The sequence below is a fragment of the Doryrhamphus excisus genome, linkage group LG12, assembly GCF_037039965.1.
Source record: "Doryrhamphus excisus strain RoL-2023G ecotype Guam linkage group LG12, RoL_Dexc_Guam_v1.1, whole genome shotgun sequence".
In the NCBI taxonomy this organism is placed as follows: domain Eukaryota; kingdom Metazoa; phylum Chordata; class Actinopteri; order Syngnathiformes; family Syngnathidae; genus Doryrhamphus; species Doryrhamphus excisus.
The window spans coordinates 907,842-933,563 of record NC_136368.1 but is presented as its reverse complement, the minus strand read 5'-3'; the positions used below and the strand labels follow the sequence as shown (position 1 = coordinate 933,563).

Genomic DNA, 25,722 nt, shown 5'->3' with positions numbered 1-25,722 from the left:
AATTATACATTTTCCTGTTATATTATCATCATTATCATTCCTGTTAATATTATCATTTTATCATTTTTATGACAACTTTATATCACAATTGCTTACGTTTTCCCCCTAATATTAATAGCCAGATAGACGAAAGAATCATCACTTGATCTGAATCCTATTTTTTTTAAAGTCTGCTAAATTTGGACTTGTTATTCTACATTTGCACGTAGTTGCATAACTGCACAGGTAGTGTACAGTACAGTACAGTAGGTCATAGATTGATGTGACGCCCCCCTGTGTGTCTTCTTACCCATTTGGAGTTCATGGATGGTTTCCACCAGTGACCAGTCTGGACTGTAACCACAATGGGACTTCTCCAGTAGGCTGTCCAGAACCTGAAGAGCAGGACACAAGAACACGTTCCTCTATCCTTGACCCCTGCGACACGGTACCACCGACGCTGTGGAGTGCTAATGGTGGCAGCATGCTAGCAGCAACTGGTACTAACGTACCTGTCGGACCGTCTGTCTCTCGTCCACCATCATCGTCTTGGAGCTCTCGTCTGACAAATGAACGCGGATCACCAGCTGTCGACACAAACATGACATGTGAGTACTACAAACGACCTTTTTAATAAATACTGTATTCAAAGACATTATTTCACTGTTCATCATGCAAGACATGAACGCCCGCACGTCCTTCTCTTTTCTGTGTGTTATAAAGGTATGCAAACAGATACAAATAGAGGCAGGTAATGAATGCTTGTCATGGGACGCACCTATACCACCTCCAAAAAGGATACTAAAACCACAGCTCATTATTATTGTTATGAAGACGGTTACGCCCAAGAACCATGTTCCTGGCAGATGCCAACGACTAGCATCAGCACACGCTAGCTCCCCAAGCCTCAGGCCACTAGCTAAAGGTAAAGCTACATATTGGATGTTTTTGTTTTGGAGGCTAGGTGTAGTCTTCCTTTGTATGTTGCTATGTGGAACCAATACATCCAGGAAGGACGTTCCCCTCAAGCTTGGAGCTAAAATATACTCCAAGTTGATGTGTGACGAGGAATACACACATTTTGCCAGGTATCTGGAGTAGTGTGTGTGTGTGTGTGTGTAGTAAATCCAGGCAGTTAATCCAGCATCGCTTTTCCTCCCTCTGCAGGATTGAGGATTTCATTTGCAATGGTCATTATGCTGAGTGTTGTGTGTGTGTGTGTGTGTGTGTGTGTGTGACCCCAGCTGTTATCGACCAGCGCTTTTATTCTGGAGTATCACTGACCTGACCCACATAGGCTGGACACGTGCCAGACACACACAAACACACAATATTCCGGTACCTGCAGTGGCTTGCCATGCTATGTACTATAAATAATCAACATTTTCCTCAAACAGTGTCAATTAAACAAGATTTTTGTGTCATTTCTCAATAGACGCATCACGCGGTGTACTTAATGTTGTGGGCAGTGAACGTACCTTTTTCACCTGGGCCTCCTTGATCTTCTCCAGAGCAACTCGAATGTTATCCGCCTTCATCTTAGCAGCCTGCTCCTCCTGCACACACACACAGGCATAATGTACATTTCAGTCATTGTTAACACAATTTGTTCATGCAACAACCAGCTGAAACCCACCCGGCTTTTCCAGCAAGAGCTCATGTTTGTACTTTTAGAATCAAAGCTTCTGGGTCTGCTCTGTCATCCAAAGAAGTCCACAATAAAAAAGCAACTGCGGGATATTCCAGTGTTCCAACATCCGCCAGGCTGGTAGTTTGGCATCTTCCTCCTGCATTATTTATACCATACTGACGGGGCTGTGACGTCACAGTGCCACGCACCACGAACGGTGTCGTTCGTTGTCATGGTAAACACACGCGGTCACTCACGCGCAGTCACCTGGTTGTCGGCGGGCTACGTTAGCTTGCCTTGTAAAAGTTCCACTAAACTACTTGGAAAACGAAATAAATGTCCCTCTGAGTGAAACACGCACGTAAACTGTCTTAACTAACGGAATGTAAAAACACATCCAGCACAGGAAAACGGATGAAAACAACAAAAACAATGGAGGGAAAACGGTCAAGATGCTAACTAGCTAAAAACGTAACCGCAAACCTGGCGCTTCATCCCGTCACTTCCTCTCCAGCTGGGAGCAAGGAGGCAAATGATAGCGAGATGGAAAGGGAAGGATGGAGAGGGATAAATGGGAGAGGGAGGAATGGAGGGAGCCAAAAGGAGATGCCAGTCAGACGCGAATGAAGGAGGAGCTAAACAGCAGCTGGGTCAACCAACATGGCGGCCATGTCTTCGCTATCACTGCATATGAATATTTATGCTACTTTATTATTACTACTTACAACTCATTTCCACTACTAGCTACACAAGTTGAGCATTAAAAAAGATAGAACTGTACCGTTGTAGATAGCAAAGGTATGTATGGGAGCATGTTGTTGTAGATGCTACATATCCCAAAAGCTAAACACACATTTCTCCACAGCGCCATCTTGGAATCGAGGTACACAAAACAATTTTCAAGTTTGCTATATGTAACTTTCCTTTTCTTAAAATTGGATTTAATCACAATTGTGTGGAAGTAAACGTGACTATATCATCTAGTTTGAAGCCATGTTATTTTGTTTTATCAAAACAAAATAATTTTTATTTACATCATTGCTTTGGATAGCAAGTACGTGCGTAACTAACCAGAAACTGGACAAAATCAAACAAAAGACCAAAACTCAGGGGATTTATCTGGCAAAAATAAAGCACTGACAGGGATTCATTTGACAAAAACAATGACACAACACATAATCTGGATTATATGCAAATACCTACTAAAAATAAGTGACTAATTAAGATATTGACAATCACTGGAGTCTCGTTAGGTAAAGTGAAGCTGTTGGAATCTGGATTCTTCATTGGAAATAAACGTGAAGCACCGGCCCAGCATGACGTAGAATATGTCGCTGTGCTTGGAAGCTCTAGCGAGTGCAAATAACGACACTCTCAGTCAACCCCCTCCCTGACCCAACCCAGCAAATCTGCCCGCAATCTCAAAGCTTTTAGCCGACCCCTCCAATCTGAGGCCACAAAAGGAAAAATAGTTTTTCAAGCAGCTGCACTGCAAGGTATTAATGGAGTCCCCTCAGGATCGGGAATGTGGAAAGACACCGCTCAGGCTCTTCAGATATTAGTATTATTATTATTACATCATTTTGTCCTTGAAAACTCACAACAATAAGACGTCTAAAGCAGGACATTTTTTCATAGAATCCTTAAAAATTATAGTCAAATGAAAAAAAGACTAACTTTCTCGAAACCTGTTCATAAACCAATTTGTAAGACCTAAACTTAATCTGAAACCTTAAAGATTGAAACCCTAGTCTGAAAACCAAACCCATGTCCGAAACACTAACCTTAAATTTGAAACCCTAACCCTTGACTGAAACCCTAACCCTAGTCTGAAAAATCAACCCATGTCTGAAACCCTAGCCCTAAATTTGAAACCCTAACCCAAGTCTGAAAACCTAACCCATGTCCGAAACACTAACCCTAAAATTTTTAACCCTAAACCTTGTCTGAAACCCTAACCGTAGTCTGAAAACCTAACCCTAAATTTGAAACACTAATCCTACATTTGAAACCCTAACCCTTGTCTGAAACCCTAACCCTAGCCTGAAAACCTAACCCATGTCCGAAACCCTAACCCTAAATTTGAAACCCTAACCCAAGTCTGAAAACCTAACCCATGTCCGAAACACTAACCCTAAAATTTTTAATTCTAAACCTTGTCTGAAACCCTAACCGTAGTCTGAAAACCTAACCCTAAATTTGAAACACTAACCCTACATTTGAAACCCTAACCCTTGTCTGAAACCCTAACCCTAGTCTGAAAACCTAACCCATGTCCGAAACCCTAACCCTAAATTTGAAACCCTAACCCAAGTCTGAAACTCTAGTCCATATCCCTAAACCTCATCTGAAATCCTAGTCCGACGTCCTGAACCTAATCTGAGACCCTAGTCTAAAACCCTAAACTTAGTCTAGTTGGAAACCCTAAACCTAATCTGAAACCTGTTTAAAAACCCATTGAAAGCCTAACCTTAATCTGAAAGCCGAACCCTGGTCTGAAACCTGATCCCGAATGTGCTGATGTAAAAGCTTGTGGTGAAGGAGAAAGGCCTAAACGTGCTCATTCGGGATCAATAATCTGATTTTAAAGACAGTGGCAGCTGTTTGGAGGTCAACGCTTCTTAAAAGTCCGAGACCAATCTGACCACGTTCCCTTAATTTGAAGCCACGAGGCTCAGACGGACGTCTGGCCGCCTCCGCCTTGGACAGGTCAGTGAGGCCAAAGCGATACGGCGGAGTAAAAACACAAGATCTACATCATCTAGATCGGAAAGTTGAGGATTTAACAGCCGAGGGAGACCGACGCCTGATGCCGTCTAGCATGCGTACGCGTGCACGCTTCCGAGCAATCACTCCACTCGGCTACAAAGAGGATTATCCTCTGTGGTGCACCCACCCAACACACACACACACACACACAAGCATCAAGCATCAAACCGACAACACCGCCATGACTTCAACTCAAACACGTTTCACGTCATGCTTAAAGACTAGATAGGACAGCTGTAATCCTAATTAGACTAGACTAGGCTTGACAGCAGTAGCCTGACCGCAGCTTTTCTACCTTGCCTTTGAGCAAGAACTCGTGAAGCATCCTCAAAGACTAGGTAGGACAGCTATATTCTATCTAGACACATGACGCTTTGGTCTGACTAGTTCTGTTAGAGCCGTCCTATCAGCGTGGCTCCATGAAGCCTTCTCAAAGACTAGCTAGGATAGCTCTAATCCTACTTAGGCTACACTAGGTAGGACATCTCCACCTGGATAGGACGAAGGCTATCCACTCGTCTAGTCTCAATAGGATTACAGCTGTCCTATCTACATGCACCTCTAGTCATATCACACTGGAGATGTCCTACCTAGTCTTTGAGCAAGAACTAATGAATCCAGCTAATTTTTCTAGTCTGACCAGATAGGACAGCCCCAATTCTATTTGAACTAGACTATGTAGGACAGCGCAGTCCCACTTAGTCGGAACAAGAGGTGCATGTAGATAGGACAGCTACAATCTTACATAGACTAGACTTGGTGGAACAGCTCTATCTAGCTAGTTTTTGAGCAAGAACTGAAGCTCAAAGACCATGTAGGACAGCTCCGGAGGCCTCCTATCTAGTCTAGCCCAGACAGCAATAACTGCCTGCTCAAAGACGAGCTCCACACTTCCACTTCCACCACATACGGCATCTATGTCCAAATACCGCACAGTGGTACGGGGTGGTCCAGAAAGCGGTATGAATGTTCCATCAGCTGTGTCTACAGATGTAGTTTACCACCAGTGATTTTACCCTTACACACGTACTGTATACTCTGTGGCCTTTGAAAGCAGCGTAAAGGAGAAGAAGCATGCAAAGCTAAGATAAGATAAGGTGAGGTGAGGAGGTACATCACCTTGGTCAGCAGGTGTGAAGGCTTGCCGGCTATGTTTCTCAGAATCAGAGAGGTTTCCCTGTCCAGATACGAGTGCTTGAAGGACACAAGAGAAGACGAGAGTTGTGGTGAATGAACGACCTGAGCAGAAAGCTGTGTGCTGAAGCGCAGGACAGGAGAAGGAAACTTGAAGGGGGGGGGGGGGGGGGGGGGGGGGGTTTGGCCGCTGATGATCATCATAACCGCCATGCCGATGTTTCACCTCTTCCTAAAATAACAAAGACCCACGCTACAACCAGTGGACCATAACCTTCTCTTCTTATCTTCTTACTCCATGTTAGACAATCAAGGCTTGTTTCAGGTTCATGCGACTAAAATGACATTTAATCCACATACGTTTCTGCTCATATAATTCTGACTTTTTTTTCAATGTCTTTTTTTATTCCCATAATATTTTGACCTTATCCTGGTGATATTAACACTTTTTGCGATTTAATTTTCCATAAATTTGTTTTCTTTCTAATATTAATTCGACTTAAAAAAGTTTTTTTTTCTCTAAATATTTTCACTTGATTCTCCATCATTTCTTTAGAAAAAAAAACTACAAAAAAGGCGGAATCTGCAGAATAAAGATGGATCAAAATCCTCTAAAATGACCGCGACTGAAGGGGGTCCCAATATTTTGACCTTATCCTGGTGATATTATCACTTTTTGTGATTTAACTTTCCATAAATTTGCTTTCTTTCTAATATTAGTACAACTTAAAAAAGTGTTTTTTTCTCTAAATATTACATTACATCATTTCTTGAGAAAAAACTACAAAAATGGTGGAATCTGCAGAATAAAGATGGATCAAAATCCTCTAAAATGACCGCTACTGAAGGGGTCCCAATATTTTGACCTAATCCTGGTGATATTATCACTTTTTGTGATTTAATTTTCCATAAATGTGTTTTCTTTCTAATATTAGTACAACTTAAAAGTTTTTTTTTTCTCTAAACATTTTCACATGATTCTCCTAAAATGACTTTGATTTTTCTATTTTTTTTTCTTTTTTTTGTTGAATCTTATTTTTAGAATGTGTGGGTCCGTTAAAAAAAACGACAAAAAAAAAATAGTTGTGAGCCGCCAATGGACCCAAAGCCGCACTTTGGAGACCCTTGGTATAGCCCAAACCCGCTCAAGTCTTCTAGAACAAAATAGGTCTAACTAATTCGTGCATCTCTAGAAATATTTTTATAGAAAGTAGAAAGTATTAGTATACGCTTTAATATTTAGGTCACACACAGACACACACACACAGAAGATTACGGTGTGTGTGTGTATGATGTGTGATGGTGTGTGTGTGTGTGATGGTGTGTGTGTGTGTGTGTGTCCAGAGTGAAAGAATGAAGGTTAAAGATGAAGTGTGAGAACATCAGCATCATTCAGCCGTATGGATGGCATTGTTGGCTTGATTGAGGATTGATTGTGGAGTGGATGTGACGTATAAACGCTCTTACTGATCGTAATCTCTTTCAAAACATGAAAAGCAGGCTGAGCGTAATCCCCAGCAGACCGCCGCCGCCGCCGCCGCATTTGACCGTGGAAAAACACGGAGAGAAGTGCCGGCTTACCTCTGTGCCGTCCCGAGCCGGGGGCGGGGCTAAAGCGGCACCAGGGTCGTCGGCGTGGTCGTCGTGGAGAACGTTGTCCAGAGAGTCCATGGAGGAGGAGTTGACGGAGGCCCCCGAGGCCGAGGTGATGGAGGAGCGCGAGGAGTGGACGATGGAGCGCACCTAGGAGGAGGGAAGGCATGAAGGTCACTAGTGCAGTACATGATGCCACCAGCAGAGGCGCTCTTCCAGTCAGCTGGAAGCGGAGACACGTTCCTGCTTGGAAACTCCTCATTCCACTCCGTAATGCACCCGCAGGGAAACAGGAGCTCAGAACATTCAGAGAAAGATTGTCCATTATTATGTTTTTGTATTTTTCAATAAAAAAATCTATGCTATTATTACTAAGATTATTATTTGTTGATGTTGTTGATGTTCACCTCGTGTTCGCTGACCGTGCCGACCGACCCCGTGCGGCGATGCTGCCGCTGGCCGGACGCCGGCCTGCGCACCGAAGCCGACGTGGCGGAGGCGGAGCCCAGCGAGTGGGAGGAGTTTTGACGGGCGGCTTGGTCCATGCTCATGGAGGCCTGGAAGGACAGAGATGGTAAACGGCGCGGACGTCCCGCCAACTGATGCTTCCATCCACCTTCTCCAGCTGGGCCGTGATGTCATCCAAGCTGAAGTTGGACGCCAGCGCCGGCCTCCCTTGATGTCCGCCGGAGGCTTTGACGCTGCCGCTCCCGCCACCATCGCCCCCCGCTGGCTGCTGCTTGACGCTGCGTCCCGCTGGTGGTTTCTGACGGACCTGGACGAGAAGAAGAAGAAGAAGGAGCGAGGGTCAGCATGAAGAATGGGAGGAGGCTACCTTGGTGTCGGCGAGTCCCAGACGGGCAACGCCGCCGCCGGTATTCTGTTTGGGGTTGACGGTGCTGAGCTCCTGCTCGATGGAGCAGAGGTCGGCCATGAGCGCGTCCAGATCCACGTTCTCCCCCTGATTCAGCGCCTCTGCGGGCAGAAAAGGAGCAGAGTGAGACATCGTGCGAAGGTATGGAATGAGCGTCTTTGTGCGTGGAGCGTCAGACCGTTGATGTTGTAGATGGAGAACCTGTAGGAAAAGTTGGCCATGTTGGTCTCCTGGCGGAGGGGCGCCTTCTGCTGGGCGGGACGCTCCGGGCGCCCGTCGTCCAGACTCTGACAAAATAGCAACTTTCATGAAGCAGGATCCTTAAGAACAAACATTCTAACAACATCATTTCTTGAAAAAAAAAACTACAAAAATGGCGGAATCAGCAGAATAAAGATGGCTTTCCCCGATGAGGTTTACCTGCGTGAGTTTGTCCAGCTCTCCCAGCCAGGCTCCAAACATCTTGTCCAGGTCCTGGTCCTCCTTGTCGCTGTCCTCCTCTTCCTCCTCCTCCTCTCGGAGCTCTACCTCCTCATCCGACATCTGCTCCATCTGAGGAGACCAATGCTGCTTCGTTTCAATCATGAACTCCACATTTACATCAACATCATACCAGCCGTGATGATCTGAATCTGACAGTTGAAATGCTTCTGATTATGAAACCTGGACTGAAATTACTTTAAAGTTACGACTTATTTATTCATAACAAAAAAGCTGGGTTACTAGAAAAGTAGTACTACAAATAATAATTTAATAACAATAAACAAAAATCTTTTTTGCCATTTTAATTGTATTGTATTGTTATTATATTTCATTTAAATTGTTTTAATGTTGATTTTAATGGAAAGTTGACTGATTCATTGATAGTTAATTGAATAATAATATTAATAATAATAATAATAATAATAATAATAATAGGTAGTTTTTGCCATCCCATTACAAATTTGAAAAAAAAAATACTAACATTATGAGTGACTTTCTCAGAATAACAAAATCTGCATCTTAAAGTGAAACATGTCAGGCACTAGGACCAAGCAGAAAACATAGTTCTGTTTAGACTGCCCACGAGCTCATCAATTGGATTGGCTTATTTTTGTGCTAACGTGTGATTGGCCGTCCCCGCTGTCACTCAATGAGCAGGACAGACACACAAGTGTTATTTTGGCTAGTTAGCCAGGCGTCCATTAGTAACATGTTGGCGTTTTGTTCTACCTTCTCATGTCTGCTAGACGGATTTTAACATCAGACCTTTAATTCACAGTAAAATGTGTGTGATTTAAAAAAAATGTATTCAAACAAAGCTGATGAGAACATAACTTCCGTAACAAATAAGACACTTGAGTGCTCGTAGCCCCCTCCGGTGGCCATAACGGTGTATTACACGCATGAAGTCCACATCCTTTGAAATGCCCACACACCAATAAGCACAACGACCAAATGAATGTGAATACAACAAATGTTGATAATGAAGTTGAAGTAGAGTACAGACAAAGTCTCAATGTCCCCCACCTGATCTCACACCCACCAACCCCCCTCCTCCGAGGCTGGGGCTGGGGCGTGACCCCACATAAGTTGCTATTTCTAGACATACTGTTCCCTCTCTGACGACACATGTAGCCAACACACACACGCTGCAACGCTATACAATTACATGCTTGTGGAAAGTCCTGCTCTGTCATTTGGAGGGCGGGAGGAGCACAGGCCTCGCTCTGTGCGGCGGGGCGGAAGTCTTCCAGCTGCACTTGGACCACAATCCACTGTTTGCTCCCCGACGGCAAACATTTCAAGAGACGGAGGCCCGGCGAGCAAATAAAAGCTGACATCATCGAAATGCAAAGGCTTCTTAACGGGTGCGGTTTTTATTGATGAGGAGGCAACATCAAACACTTTCACCTTCACATCACACGCAGCACCCCCCTCCCCCAGTGACGCAGCATACCAGCAGTGTCGAAAAAAAGCTGTAATATATGAGAATAAACGTGTCAATTTACCTGAATAAAGTCATAAACTTACATGATGAAAGTCACAATTTACAAGAAAGTTGGATCTTTACAAGAAAAAAAGTCGTAAGATTATGAGAATAAAGTTGTGAATTCACAACAATAAAGTTGTAAATAAAGACAATAAAGTAAAGTCATACATTTATGACAAAAAAGTTGGAGTATTACAAGAATAAAGTTGTAAACTTATGTAAATAAAGTCAGAAATTTACAACTACATTCTCATAAATTTAAATATAAAGAAAATAGTCGTAAGATTGAGAATAAAGTCATAAATTGATAAGAAAAAAACTTTATGAGTCACACATTGGCAAGAAAGAAGATCTAATATTCCAAGAATAAAGTCGTACATTCATGCGAATAAAGTCATGAATGTTTGAGGAAAATAATATCATAATACCAGAAGAAAAGTGTAAATTTCTGAGAATAATAAAAAAAAGTTGTCATGAATTTCTGGGAATAAAGTCGTAAATTAGGTGCAATGTTATGAGACTAAAATCGTACATTTACAAGAAAAAAAGTTGTAATTTTTACAAGAATAAAGTTACATTTACAAGAAAAAATTTATGGAAATAAAGTCATAAATTTATGAGAAAATTATGAGAATAAAGTCAGAAAAGTACAAAAAAAACCTGGTAATTTTATAAGAATAAAGTGGTAATATTATGACAAAGTTGTAAATTTAGAATGAAGTAAAGTCAAACATTTATGAGAAAAAAGTACTTGTAGATACATGTAAATTAAAGAAGAAAGAAGTATTTGTATTAGAGATGAAACCTAATAAATATAAATTGATAGTTGGACTGCGGCTGTAGAGAGACGACGGATAACTGGTTCATAAAAGCTGCTGATGGCCTTCTTTCTAAATATAAATATAAATAGGCCTTTTATCATCGTTACACAAGCATGGCCCCTCCCTGCCCAGATAACGCACCGAGCCATTTCATTTTTATTCATGTTCCATTTGAAATTGCATAACTTTATGTATTGTTGTCCCGTGGGTCTGCAAGCTGCTCTTACGCCTACTGTTGGAAATTCAAATGTTTGCTTTATTTTGTTAACTGATTGTCCCCTACCTCCCAACCCCCCCAGCGGAGGAAATGATGTGATGCTCCTCCCGTGCCGGCTCTCGAGGGAAGTGATGTCATTGTTGATGGATCTGCAGGGCTTTCGCTTCCTGCGCTCCTCCTGCATGCCGACGCTAGCCGCCCCTTTCCCTTCGAATCGCACTAAACACCACAGCAGTACGCCCGCCGCTTCCTCCATTTTCTTCCACGTCTTATTCCCAACAGGGTGGAAATATTGTTAACACGTCTCTGACTGACCTGCGACTCAACATACTGTACGTCATAAGAGAATATAAGACACAGAAAACCTGGTTACCACCTTCTAAATACACTTTTAACATGGTTAGAGCCCTCTAGACATGACATAGCACCCCTATAGTCACCTTTACACTGCTATTACCAATATAGAAAACATAATAAAAGAATATAAGACATAGAAAACCTGTTTACCACCTTCTGAATACACTTTTAACATGGTTAGAGCCCTCTAGACATGACATAACACCCCTATAGTCACCTTTACACGGCTATTACCAATACAGAAAACATAATAAAAGAATATAAGACACAGAAAACCTGTTTGCCACCTTCTAAAGACACTTTTAACATGATTAGAGCCCTGTAGACATGACATAGCACCCCTATAGTCACCTTTACACTGCTATTACCAATATAGAAAACATAATTAAAGAATATAAGACACAGAAAACCTGTTTACCATCTTCTGAATACACTTTTAACATGATTAGAGCCCTGTAGACATGACATAGCACCCCTATAGTCACCTTTACACTGCTATTACCATTATAGAAAACATAATAAAAGAATATAAGACACAGAAAACCTGTTTACCACCTTCTAAATACACTTTTAACATGATTAGAGCCCTGTAGACATGACATAGCACCCCTATAGTCACCTTTACACTGCTATTACCAATATAGAAAACATAATAAAAGAATATAAGACACAGAACACCTGTTTACCACCTTCTAAATACACTTTTAACATGATTAGAGCCCTGTAGACATGACATAGCACCCCTATAGTCACCTTTACACTGCTATTACCATTATAGAAAACATAATAAAAGAATATAAGACACAGAAAACCTGTTTACCACCTTCTAAATACACTTTTAACATGGTTAGAGCCCTCTAGGCATGACATAACACCCCTATAAGAAGCCAACTACTGTCATGATGATGTGTAAACACATTTGAATCGTCCACTGTTTACACTAGAATAACGTCTTGTCAGCCCGTGTTTGACATCAACCAATCGTGGAAGGACGTGCTTTCATCCAACTTTCCATTTTTAAAGGTGCCATTGTTCCCGGGGATTTCATCCCGGCCTGGCTCCCGGTGGGGTTTAAAAATAGCACCAGCGCTAGACGGCGTGGGAGAAACGCTTTCAAAGCGTGTTGGTTTGGCTGTGGCGTGGTGGGCGGGGCCGAGCCGGGCCTGGATGGGACTGCGTGGGCGGGGCCTGGCTCGTGCTCACCGAGAGCCCTGCTGCTCTGCGCCGCATCTGTCACTTCCCTTTGGACGCGCAAGCAGCTGCCGTCCATGTTTAAATGGCTGTGAAAGGTCAGAGGTCACTTCCTGCCACAAACTGGCTTTCCCATATCAAACCTGGACATTTCCGAGCGTGAACTCCCATTTTGGCTTCAACACTTGTACAAATATTTATTGATAAAATATTTCCACTTTCTTCCTGCATCCTTCCGGTAAATGTTCTTCTCGTTCTTCTCGACTTGAAAGAAAAATATTTCAGCTTTTTGGTTTTTATTTCAAAACCGCTGCTAATGTTTCCATTCCATTCTAAATTCTAAAAAAAAAAAAAAACAGCGGTCCACAAATGGGCTGCGGGCCGCACTTTGGCCACACCTCCCGGTAAGGAGGAGTCCGAGCTTGAAAAGCCTCCCCCATGGTTCAAGTCCCCTGTTTGGTAAACACTTGGGCTGGCATCCCGGCACCGAAACTAACGTAAACAAATGAAAGCAGTGATTGGCCGGCATTGTTTAGTAGAGATGGGGGCGGGGCTACACGCTTCGACCAATAGGAAAGGTGAATTGAGTCCATCATCATTCACATTCTTCCAAGTCCTGCCTTTACACTAAATAAACTACAACGTCTTCAATTTATGACAACAAAAAAAATCATAATAAGCAAATAATGAAGTAAATTTACCAGAATTTTTTTTTCTTTTACAATTTTTTTTTTTTTTACAAATTTACGACAATAAAGGTGTAAATATACAAGAATAAAGTCTTGTATTTATGAGGAAAAAAAGTTGGCATTTTAAGAGAATAAAGATAAAAAATGATGAGAAAAAGTTTCAATTTCACAAGATAAAGTTGTACATTTCTGAGAACAAAATCTCAGGGAATAAAGATGGAAATGAGGAATGAATATGAATATATGAGGAGGTGTAAGTATATGAGAAGTTTGTAGTATTATGACAACAAAATACATTTTGGTGTGAAAGGAAGGAAGGAAGCAAGAAGGGAGCCAAGGAAGCAAGCAAGGAAGGAAGGAAGGAAGCAAGGAAGGAAGCAAGGAAGGAAGCCAGCAAGGAAGGATCAAGGAAGCAAGAAAGGAAGGAAGGAAGGAAGCAAGGAGGGAGGGAAGAAAAGGGGAAGCAAGGAGGGAAGCAAGGACGGAAGCAAGGAAGGAAGGAAGGAAGCAAGGAAAGAAGGAAGGAAGCAAGGAAGGACGGAAGGAAGGAAGCAAGGAAGGAAGGAAGGACGGAAGGACGGAAGGACGGAAGGAAGGAAGGAAGGAAGGAAGGAAGATAGAAAGTAAGCAAGCAAGCAAGCAAGGAAGGAAGGATGGAAGGAAGGAAGCAAGGAAGGAAGCGAGCAAGGAAGGATCAAGGAAGCAAGGAAGGAAGGAAGGAAGGAAGCAAGGAGGGAGGGAGAGAAGAAAGGGGAAGCAAGGAGGGAAGCAAGGACGGAAGCAAGGAAGGAAGGAAGGAAGCAAGGAAAGAAGGAAGCAAGCAAGGAAGCAAGGAAAGAAGGAAGCAAGCAAGGAAGCAAGGAAGCAAGGAAGCAAGCAAGGAAGCAAGGAATCAAGGAAGGAAGAAAGTAAGCAAGCAAGGAAGGAAGGACGGAAGGAATCAAGGAAGCAAGGAATCAAGGAAGGAATCAAGGAAGGAAGGAAGGAAGGAAGGAAGGAAGAAAGTAAGCAAGCAAGCAAGCAAGCAAGGAAGGAAGGATGGAAGGAAGCAAGGAAGGAAGCGAGCAAGGAAGGATCAAGGAAGGAAGCAAGGAAGGAAGGAAGGAAGCAAGGAGGGAGGGAGAGAAGAAAGGGGAAGCAAGGAGGGAAGCAAGGACGGAAGCAAGGAAGGAAGAAAGGAAGCAAGGAAAGAAGGAAGCAAGCAAGGAAGCAAGGAAAGAAGGAAGCAAGCAAGGAAGCAAGGAAGCAAGGAAGCAAGGAAGCAAGCAAGGAAGCAAGGAAGGAAGGAAGGAAGGAAGAAAGTAAGCAAGCAAGGAAGGAAGGACGGAAGGAATCAAGGAAGCAAGGAATCAAGGAAGGAATCAAGGAAGGAAGGAAGGAAGGAAGAAAGTAAGCAAGCAGGCAAGCAAGCAAGGAAGGAGGGCTGGATGGAAGGAAGCAAGGAAGGAAGCGAGCAAGGAAGGATCAAGGAAGGAAGCAAGGAAGGAAGGAAGGAAGCAAGGAGGGAGGGAGAGAAGAAAGGGGGAAGCAAGGAGGGAAGCAAGGACGGAAGCAAGGAAGGAAGGAAGGAAGCAAGGAAAGAAGGAAGCAAGCAAGGAAGCAAGGAAGCAAGCAAGGAAGCAAGGAAGCAAGGAAGGAAGGAAGGAAGAAAGGAAGAAAGTAAGCAAGCAAGGAAGGAAGGACGGAAGGAATCAAGGAAGGAAGGAAGGAAGGAAGGAAGGAAGGAAGGAAGGAAGCAAGCAAGGAAGGAAGGACTACTGTATGCAGCTGGGAGGAAGTGCATCCCGGCTGCGTTAGGACGGACGCCATCCCAACTCCCAAGTGCCAAGTGAAACGTTAAAGTTCCACTTTGGACTTTCCTCCAGTTTCTATCCACCCACGCATGACACGCCCCCTCTGACCTCAAACAGGCACCCTGTGGATACAGGATGTACAGCATGCTATTATAAATGTACCCAATGCCAGTACTGTACACACTGTACACACTGCAGTACTACACTTTACAGTACTACACTTTTTGACACACTTAAAGTTCTCCTCCTTTTCTATGTCATCGTTAGCCTCATTGCTATCAATGCTATCATTGCTTCCATATAATGTACCCCATTCTCTTCAATTGCCATTGTTCACTCAATCAACACTCAGACCAGCTGTAATCCCTAAATATCACAAAAGCAGGCAACAACAGACGACACCCCCTGATCGGAACGCCCATTCGGGCAAGGAAAAACTCAAAAACCATTTGAGGAAAAATGTCACGGGCCGTCACAGGCTGTCAGCGCAGCACGCCGCCGCCATGTGACCCCTCCCTAACCACGCGAGCCCTTTCAGGCCGACCTTCAGGACGCGGATATCAGTCTTCCAAGTGTCAGCTGATGTTTTTCTCCCAACTTTTTTCCTGATAATATTCCAACTTTCTTGTTGTAAAAGGAAATATGTCGCTTCTTTTCTTGTGACGTTGTGACTTTTGGCATCTTAAAAACATCCTCATGGATCTACAACCACTTCCTTGTGGAACCGACTCTTGGAAAACTTTTTTCTTAGGAATATATGATTTTTTTTTTGTATTCCAAGACTGATTGTGTTGGAGTGTGTTTGTGTCTGCATGTGTTGTGTACCCTGAGGGAAGGGAAAGGCTGGCTGACGCTCACATGGGAGTGGGGGCTGGGGGTGGGGGTGTGGGGGGGTTCATCCCACATGTGAGCGAGACCATTTCGGAAGAAGAAGAAGGGCTGCTTACCTTTGCCGCGAGACTTGGGTAGCTCCTGCGACAGCACGGCTCCGACCAACCGGATCAGCCTGGAGATGAAGATGATATCTGCTGTCAGAACATACGCTACCGTGGCAACGCCTCCACCAGGGGGGGCACTACAGTATGTATGTATGTGTGTGGTGGTGGGGGGGGGCACCATGCTGAGCAAGCTGGGCTAAAAATAACCAACCAGCAGAGATGTTTCAACCAAGGACTTATAACAAAGGGTGTCCAAAGTGCAGCCTGGGGGCCATTTGCATTTTTTTCTTTCTTTTTTTGAGGGGGCGAATGCAAAAACAGAAAAATCTGCAGTCATTTTTACAACAATAAAGTCAAAATATTATAAAAAAATATGAGAAAAAATAAAAATAAAAATAAGAATAAACTGGGAATATTATGAGGAAATATTATATATACATATATAATATAAAATGATATATAAAATTATGTTTTTCCTCATAATATTCCCAGTTTATTCTCATATTATTCTTATAATATTTTGATTTTATTGATGTAAAAATGAAGCAGGCGTCCTGATGCTAACGTGGAGAGAGTGCTGATGAAGACAACAGCAGCGTCTCCAGAACGCATCGCATCGCCAGGGGATGTCCTCCACACGCCAGACCGCCACAAAACCTCCTCCTCCTCCTCCGACCGTAGCCCCTCCCACACCTGCTTTGGAAGTTAACTGAAAGCAATGAACCCCCCCCCCACCCCCACATCAGAAAAGGCAACATGACGGACATCCCAGCTGCTGCCTGCGGCCTTCAGGCTTTTGCAGACAACCTTCTCAGATTCCATCACCCTAAAGCTTCCTTTTGCATCTTCAACGGGTCCCTCGGGAACAGGAGGGACGCCCCCACCCCCCACCCCCCGCCCCCCGACCTCTGCAAGCCTCAGTACCGGGGTGCGACTTTTCAGATGACTTCCCAGCCAGTCATTTGCTGACTCAGCAGAAATCAATAACAGGTCATTGAACACCTCATGACTCATTTTGGCCAAAATGTCAGAAGGACTCAATCCTGAAATGGCTTCCGACCTTTTGCTGCTCCGTTGCTGAGATGCGGAGAACAGATGCGAAGAAGCTAATAAAACGCAAACTTTACAGATGAGACCCCAGGAAGTTATGGGTTCCTCTTGGACGTGGTCCAGTTTCATGTTTTCTTACACAATGGTTCCTCAAAAAAACACATGACTCACAATTCCAAGAAAGTATTTGGACGGAATTATCCAAGAAAACTGCTTGCGGTTGCAACATTTTGGTGTGTGTGTGTGGGGGGGGGGGATCTCTGGTTCATGTTCTCCCCGCTCAGGTGCTCCGGGTTCCTCCCACGTTCCAAAAACAGGTACGTTAGCTCCCATTCTGTGTGGAAGTGGTAGACTTTTTGGCTTCTAGTTGTCTTTCTTCCCTACCTGGTTTTCAACCCTTTCTTAGGTTTAGCATAAATACACCGGAAGCTAACTAGTTAGCTAGCATGCTATGCTTAAAGCCGTGGCCGTCTGTTGTGTCCCTGGTGTGTACATTACAGTGTACAGGCGACTATAGGGGTGCTGTTTCACGTCTACAGGGCTCTAATCATGTTATGAAATGTATTTGGAAGGCGGTAAAACGGTTTTATATGCTCTATGGAATTTGGATTTGGGATTTATTGATACTGAATCCTACTTTGCAGAAGTTCACTTCACAATTAACTGGGGGGAGGGGCCGTACCGTGAATATTAATGGCGTCGTTTCCAGTGTACTTACTGGTTTTTGTCACCGGGCCCAAATGTGGGCCTTGCGTTATGAAACACCATGGCATTCTTTCACACATTACCAGCCTGGGAAAATCTTATTAAGCGGGATTTGCTCAGCCGTTTCAACCCCCCCCCCCCCCCCACGATAAGGAACGGTGTCTCCAAAATGATTTCAGGTCTGGTTGTGAACTGGTTCTTCACCAAGGAATTGATTGGAAACTCCAAGTATTGATGGTGGAGATGGTTCATCAGCAGGGTGTCCAAAGTGTGGCACAGGGGCCGGTTGCACTTGCATGACATTCATTCATTTTCTACCGCTTATCCTCACGAGTGTCGCGGGGGCGGGGTCCACCCTGGATTGGTGGCCAGCCAATCCCAGGGCAAATAAAGACAAACAACCATTCACACTCACATGCATACCTATGGACAATTTGGAGTGGCTAATTAACCTAGCATGTTTTTGGAATGTGGGAGGAAACCGGAGTACCCGGAGAAAACCCACGCATGCACGGGGAGAACATGCAAACTCCACACAGAGATGGCCGAGGGTGGAATTGAACCCTGGTCTCCTCGCTGTGAGGTCTAACCACTCGACCGCCGTGCAGCTGAATTGCATGACATATACAGTGTATTCATTTTCTACGCCGCTTGTCCTCATTAGCGTGGTGGGGGTATGCTGGAGCCTATCCCAGCCTGCAAGAGGCGGGGTTATGCGTCCATAATAAACAATAACCGGTAGCACTATTATCAAGCAGCGACAGGACATCATTTATGCATTAATTTCTGATAAATATTAGCGAGGGATGACTGTGTTGACTATAAATAAAAAAACAAAACTTATTTATTAACTTAAAGACGCAAGCCGACAACCACAACAGTCTGTGTGGGGGATGTTCACTGACCAGTGCATAAGTGGGAAATATGAGTTCAATGCAGCCAGGGGGATGCGTGTGTGTAACTGAGACGCTCGAGCACGGAGGATGTGGCTGCCCCCCCACCCCCGTCGTCCATCAATGCCCCCCCCCCCCCCCCGGCCAAACACATCTTATTTAGGCTAGCCATTTTCATCCACCATCTTTAGGTGAGACGTTAGGGCTTTTAGAGTCATGTGATGCATTAGTGTGCTCACACACACACACACGCACACACACACACACACACACACACACACACACACACACACACACACACAGAGAGTGGACGTGGTGGAAGTGGATGTTTGGGAGGAGGACCTCAGCCTTGCTAGCATCAACATCTGGAGGGAGGCCAGATGATGTTTTTGCTGGTCCACGTGGAGAGTCCTGTCTCTTTAAGCGCTCCCAGACCAGGAACGTGGTCTGAGGGTTGGATCTCCCCGCCAGCGACACCCAAGCCTATTTTCCACCAGAAGCAACGCGTGGGCCCGACCAGCGCCGGCGCAACCAGACACGGGAACAAATGGGAGACGGGCGTCTTTTAGGGGTTTGTTTTGCTAAGCGAGGAGCTGGCAGACGACGACACACACACACATGAACACACACACATGAACACACACACACACACACACAGAGTGTGTTATGGAGATAATGATTTCATGAGAGCTAACGATGACACGGGCTCTGACTCAGCCAAACGTTGCCAGATTGGCTCCAGTTCCAACAAGTCGTCAGGTGGAAGCACGCGGCCTCGCCTCACACCGCCGCGGGAAGACTCGTCAACAACGAAACTCCCGCCTCCCAAGCACGGCCCCCAGACCTCAACATTGACACCATCGTGGAATCGGCCAATAAAAACGGAATTTACTGTTCCAGGGAAAGTAGCACTTTTCATGGAATGTTTTTATGGAATGTTGCCCATCCTCCACAATCCCGACGCGAGACATGAAGACACGTCTTTCTCTTGGCCGCGAGGCAGCTCCTGAATGCACGTCACGGGACACGCCCATCCCACCGCCAAAAAGCACACGCAAGGCTCCGTTTTCATCATGTGATCTACATATGAAGCACGTTGTTATCGTTACTGTTATGAACACGCGTGGCATTGTGATTCAAGCCACGCCCCCTCCCGTGATGCCGCTTACAAGTGAAGGGTCTACCTGGCACCCAAGTACACATATAAAGTACATAGTACTATGTCATAGATGCCATATATCACATATATAGTACATAGTACTACGCCATAGATGCCATATATCACATATATAGTACATAGTACTACGCCATAGATGCCATATATCACATATATAGTACATAGTACTACGTCACAGATGCCATATATCACATATATAGTACATAGTACTACGTCACAGATGCCATATATCACATATATAGTACATAGTACTACGTCACAGATGCCATATATCACATATATAGTACATAGTACTACGTCACAGATGCCATATATCACATATATAGTACATAGTACTACGTCATAGATGCCATATATCACATATATAGTACATAGTACTACATCATAGATGCCATATATCACATATATAGTACATAGTACTACATCATAGATGCCATATATCACATATATAGTACATAGTACTATGTCATAGAAGAAATATTTTACATTTATAGTACATAGTACTATGTCAAAGATGTTATACATCACATAGATGCCATATATAGTACGTAGTACTACGTCATAGGTGCCATATATCACATATATAGTAAGTAGTACATCATAGATGCCATATATTACATTTATAGTGCGTAGTACTCCGTCGTAGATGCCATATATCACATATATAGTACATAGTACTACGTCACAGATGCCATATATCACATATATAATACATAGTACTACATCATAGATGCCATATATCACATATATAGTACGTAGTACTACGTCATAGGTGCCATATATCGTAAGTAGTACATCATAGATGCCATATATTACATTTATAGTAAGTAGTACATCATAGATGCCATATATTACATTTATAGTAAGTAGTACTCCATCGTAGATGCCATATATCACATATATAGTACATAGTACTACGGCATAGATGCCATATATCACATATAAAGTACACAGTACGACGTCATACGGCCATATATCACATATATAGTACATAGTACTCTGTCATAGATGCCATATATCACATATAAAGTACATAGTACTACATCATAGATGCCATAGTACACATATATAGTACATAGTACTAAATCATAGGGCCATATATCACATATATAGTACATAGTACTCCGTCATAGATGCCATGTATCACATATATAGTACATAGTACTCCATCATAGATGCCATAGTACACATATATAGTACATAGTACTCCATCATAGATGCCATAGTACACATATATAGTATATAGTACTACATCATAGAGGCCATATACGTATATAGTACACATATATAGTAGGTAGTAAGATGAAGGAGTGGACAGGAGGACTAGCAACGCAAGCCAAGCTACGTATGCTATGCTAAAGCAACGAAACTCATGCTAGGTTAGCATAGTCGCTGAAGAATCATCCAACTTACTTGTGGCCGTCTGTGGTCTATTTTAGGATGCGTAGCGAAGCCTGCTTTTTTCCCAGCAGACGTTTACACGAGGCAGGCCTCACCTCGGGGGCGGGGGGGGGGGGGGGGGGCGTGTCAGAGGCGACATCGCACCCATCAGGAAGGGTTTCCTTCATGACATCGTGAAAAGACGGCTAAATCCTCCTCATAAACGTCTTTATCTTCCTACATCATCAAACATCATCCAGCATCCTTGGTGGGACACCAGGAGCACGTAGCGGGGACACCGATGATAACAAGTCATACGGGGAGCATGTCGGGGACTTCCTTCCTGGGGGCATGGATGCGTCAAGCCATAACACCGACCACCAGGTGGCAGACGTGAGTTTGGAAAGAGATGGGCATGGATCTTTGGCATGAACTGTACATCTCCTTAGAAGGCACAGAAAGACAAAGGTGCGTTCAGGTCGCGTGGGAATGCTGCGTGACGGGCAAGTGCACCAAATATGATCCGCAGGTTAGCTTAGTCAGGTTCCACTCCTGATTCCCAGCTGCTCACCCTGCCCCTGGGTCTCCACACGGGCCCGGAGAGGAGAGGCAGACTTGGAAAAACACGGCCAGGGAAAATAAAAAAAAAAAGAATGAAAAAGAAGAAGAAATGAGAGTGAATTTTCCGAGAAGCACCGGCAGCCAAAGCGCCGCTACGTACATCTGTCTGGAATTAGACTCCCTCTCCGAAAGAGCCCACCGGACCCTTTGACACCAAGAGGACGCCCCGACCCTTGCAGGGCTACTGTGGGATGGGGTGAGGTCAGGTGGGGGGGGTCTACTTTTTTTGTGTTTGAACATGATAACTGCCTTGCTTCTTCATAAACAACACGCCTCGTGTGTGTGTGTGTGTGTGTGTGTGTGTGTGTGTGTGTGTGTGTCACGTGCACGTACAAGTCATTGCATTCTACTGCCAGATTCCTCTTTCAACACACACACACACACACACACACACATATACACACACAGACACACACACAAATTGAAAAGTAAAGCAGAAGGCAAGTTAGCACGTGTCATGTACACATTGCGTTCCCCTGGTGGCCCTCCACAAATACATTTGGACCGCCACAGACGCCCGTCATGACAATGGATCATTCGATTAATTGAACGATCCCAAAAAAAAAATCAAAACATTAATTGTGGAATGAACCCAAAGAGTGAATAGGAAAACAGGAATAAAGTTCTAAGTATCGGAAAAGCAGGTTGTGGAAGTTAGAATATTATCAGGAACAAAAACCTCATGGAGGTATAAAATATTAAAGACTTAAAAAAGGTCATATTATGATAAACAAAAAAAAAAATTTTTTTTTTACCAAAAAATGATTGCCAATATTGTCCAACTCTCAATTTCCAATGCCGATATCAGCCGATACTGATACATGTAACATGTAACATTCCTATGGTGGAATGTTACAGCATATTTTAAATCAGTTTTCATGATCTGGAAAAATTCCGATACCGATATCGCATTTTAATGCTGATATTTGGCCAATAATTATCATTACCGATTATCAGACATGCCCATATGCAATTTTTGTGGAAAAAGTTATAATATTATGGGAATAATAAGTCATTAACACAAAAAGAAAGCTGAAAACATTTGAATAAAAAAAATAAAAATTAAAAACGGCTGGAATTTTATGAGAACAAAGTCAAATTTTGATGAAGAAAACTAAATTTGCAACATTCAAAAGGCAAAAATGTTTGATAGTGGAGTTGAAATATTAAAAAAAATATATTTTTTGTTGTTTTTTGAAGAAAACGTTTATATAATAATTAATCGATCAAATCAATCTTCCTTAGCTGGCATCTTCCACTTATAATAAACTCCACATACAGCTGAGTTAGCCAAGAAAAGAAAGCACCTAAAAATAAAAACAACTAATGGCCAAATCGGCTCTTCCCCCCCTGCCCCCCCCATCCATCCGTCCCACCCCTGGGGTGAAAAGGAATTTCCTGAGCGGAGGAGAAAGGACACCAAAATGGCGACAGTCTCTCAAAACGTCAACCTGCTTTGACCTCTTACGACCAACAAAAGAGCCCATGTGCCTACTTGACAACCCGAATGCGACCACGCCGCCACACAGGAAGTGCCACACAAGCGTCATGTGACCGGGAGAGAGCAGATGCTTAATTCCTAAAACAGACGTCAGACTGCATTCAAAACAAGGAAACAAAAGCATCCTGATAACGTTATGCCCCCCCCCCCACCCAGAGGCTTGAGCTGAGCGGCACACCAGATGCAACACGTGGGCCCGGCACACCGGCTGCTCGGCACGTGTGCCCGAATACAGGACACCTTCCTGGGCCACAGCAGGTGGCTCCTCCCCCTCTATGCTCTTCTCCTGATCGTCCATCATTTTATCTACACCACCACCAAATATGTCTAATGTGATGAAGCAGGGGTGTCCAAAGTGTGGCCCAGGGGCCATCTGCAGCCCAAGACCTGTGGCACATTCTACAAATAATTTAACAAGAAAACTAAAAAAAAAGAAAAAAAGCAGTAATTTAAAGTCAAAATATTCAGAAAAAAAGTTAATAAAAATAATTGAATAGGATAAAGTTAAATATTAATGAAATATTTTTTATTTAATAGCATGACAAACAAATCAACAAATAAAAGTTTGTCATATTTGGGAAATATGATTGTGGAAAATGTTAGTTGATAACAGAAAAAAGTTGTCATTTTATGAAAATAAACTCATAACATAATGAGGGAAAATGACAACCTTTTAGTCATTGAAACATGAAAAATGTTTTTTGTTATGTCGTAATATTGTGAGGTTGCAGAAAAAAAGCTACCAGATTAAAGTGAAAATATTGTGGGAATAAAGTCATAATTATGAAATTTAATATAGTTGGAAAATAATCATTGGAAAATACAAAATGTTTACAGAAATTAAAAGGTGCAATTTTAGAATACTAAAGTCATAATATTGTGAGAAAAAAATGTTTATTTAGTAGAATTGATTTGAAATATTAAAGAAAAATTGTTTTATTATTATTTTATATTATTTTTTATTATTCTATTCTTATATTAATATTAACAAACAAAACAAAGTTGTAATTTTAGAGGGGGAAATTAGTTAGTGCAAAAAGTTTAAATTAAAGTAAAAATTAAAGTAAATTAAAGTCATAATATTATAGTCATAAAAGTCGAAAAAATACAAAGATTACTTTAAAAGTTGAAAGATGAAAAAATACTGCATGTTAGCATATCAACACCAACGTGGCAAAGTTGCAACCTTCCATGTTTTACTACACTTGGACCCCCCTGATGTTCGTACATACAAGGGACCGTCCTAGGAAGGAAGTACTTGGCCTTAGCAACAAGCCCCCCCCCCCCCAGTCCAGGGACCGGTGAGCGTGCTGCTTTGTTGCCATTAAACATCTTCGGGAAGCCCAAACGCCTGCAGATGAGGCCGACTGGGAAAGAGGAGCTAAAGTAGGCCAGCTGAGATTTTATACTCCAGTTAACCCGGGACACAACTGGGACTTACTGGGTTGTGGCCCACTTTGCCGCAGCAGTGGGATTCCCGTCTGGCCCAATTAGTACACCTCACCTCCGACGGATGCAGTTGTGCTGGACTAATACTCCAACGGACAGTCATTCCATGTATACTGTATGTACTGCATGTAGTTTCCCGTCACGTGATCCCGTCCTAAAAGGACACACAGGTCCCAAAAGATGACACCGAGACCAGGCCAGGGCACACATGTGGAAGCCATTTCAATGACAGCTGGAAGGGAGGGGTCGGCCGGACACGCCCATGTATGCGTCATACCCTCACGCGCGCCACGCCTTGCTTTGCGTCCGCCCCTGCACGCCTGATCCCGGCCCTCCAGGCTGCGGCAACACAACCCAAAACAGGCCGGCCGGAGAGACGCTGTCAGCCGGCTGCGGCTCGCATCCTTTGCCGGCGTGTGTGTGTGTGTGTGTGTGTGTGTGTGTGTGTGTGTGTGTGTGTGGAGGTGCGCGCGCACCGCCAGGCCCTGCGGCGTTTGGGTGCACGGAATAACGGCGTGCAAGGGCAGGAAGGAACGTGAACGCCACAGTGAAGTCTAATAAAGAAATCATTTTCCGTTCCCGTCCATCGGCCCTTTTCCCCGGCGTTCCACGCAGGACGAGTCCACCGAGGACACGCATCCACTCATGGGATGAATTAGCTTCTTAAAGCGACACATGTTCATTTCCAGCTCTCGTTTCAGGACCGGCTGAGTCGAATTGGATCCGAATGGAATGAGAACAACGACCAGTGACACAAACAGACACGTACAGGCGATGTGGGTTTTTTTGGCTAAATCAAATCGAACCAAATCAAGCTACTTACCGCCGAGATTTGGGAGCCGAGGGGAGAGGCGACCGGTGGAGACCCCCTCAGGAGGACGACCGAGGGTTGGGTCGGTTTAGTTCCCGGTTCTGGCGGACTCCTCTACCGTCATTCGGACCCCGTTCTCCCCCCTTAACCCACCGCCTGCTCACACACTGCACGCCCA

At 43.8% G+C, this 25,722-nt stretch overlaps 1 protein-coding gene across 2 annotated transcripts in view; it reads right to left on the bottom strand.

Moving 5' to 3' along the window:
* The window catches only part of raph1a (Ras association (RalGDS/AF-6) and pleckstrin homology domains 1a), a 33,309-nt gene extending 7,587 nt beyond the window's left edge, over window positions 1–25,722 (bottom strand). Inside the window, exons 1-12 of one of the 2 annotated variants that reach the window (XM_058082409.2) lie at window positions 25,557–25,722; window positions 15,967–16,025; window positions 8,400–8,531; window positions 8,158–8,266; window positions 7,941–8,080; window positions 7,722–7,880; window positions 7,513–7,662; window positions 7,094–7,255; window positions 5,498–5,572; window positions 1,458–1,535; window positions 492–566; window positions 290–374 (exon numbers count right to left, since the gene is read on the bottom strand). In XM_058082409.2, coding sequence (XP_057938392.2) covers window positions 290–374; window positions 492–566; window positions 1,458–1,535; window positions 5,498–5,572; window positions 7,094–7,255; window positions 7,513–7,662; window positions 7,722–7,880; window positions 7,941–8,080; window positions 8,158–8,266; window positions 8,400–8,531 — 1,165 coding nt within the window. In that variant the 5' untranslated portion in view covers window positions 15,967–16,025; window positions 25,557–25,722. The remainder of the gene's footprint in view (window positions 1–289; window positions 375–491; window positions 567–1,457; window positions 1,536–5,497; window positions 5,573–7,093; window positions 7,256–7,512; window positions 7,663–7,721; window positions 7,881–7,940; window positions 8,081–8,157; window positions 8,267–8,399; window positions 8,532–15,966; window positions 16,026–25,556) is intronic. The other variant, XM_058082410.2, reaches the window with a different exon arrangement.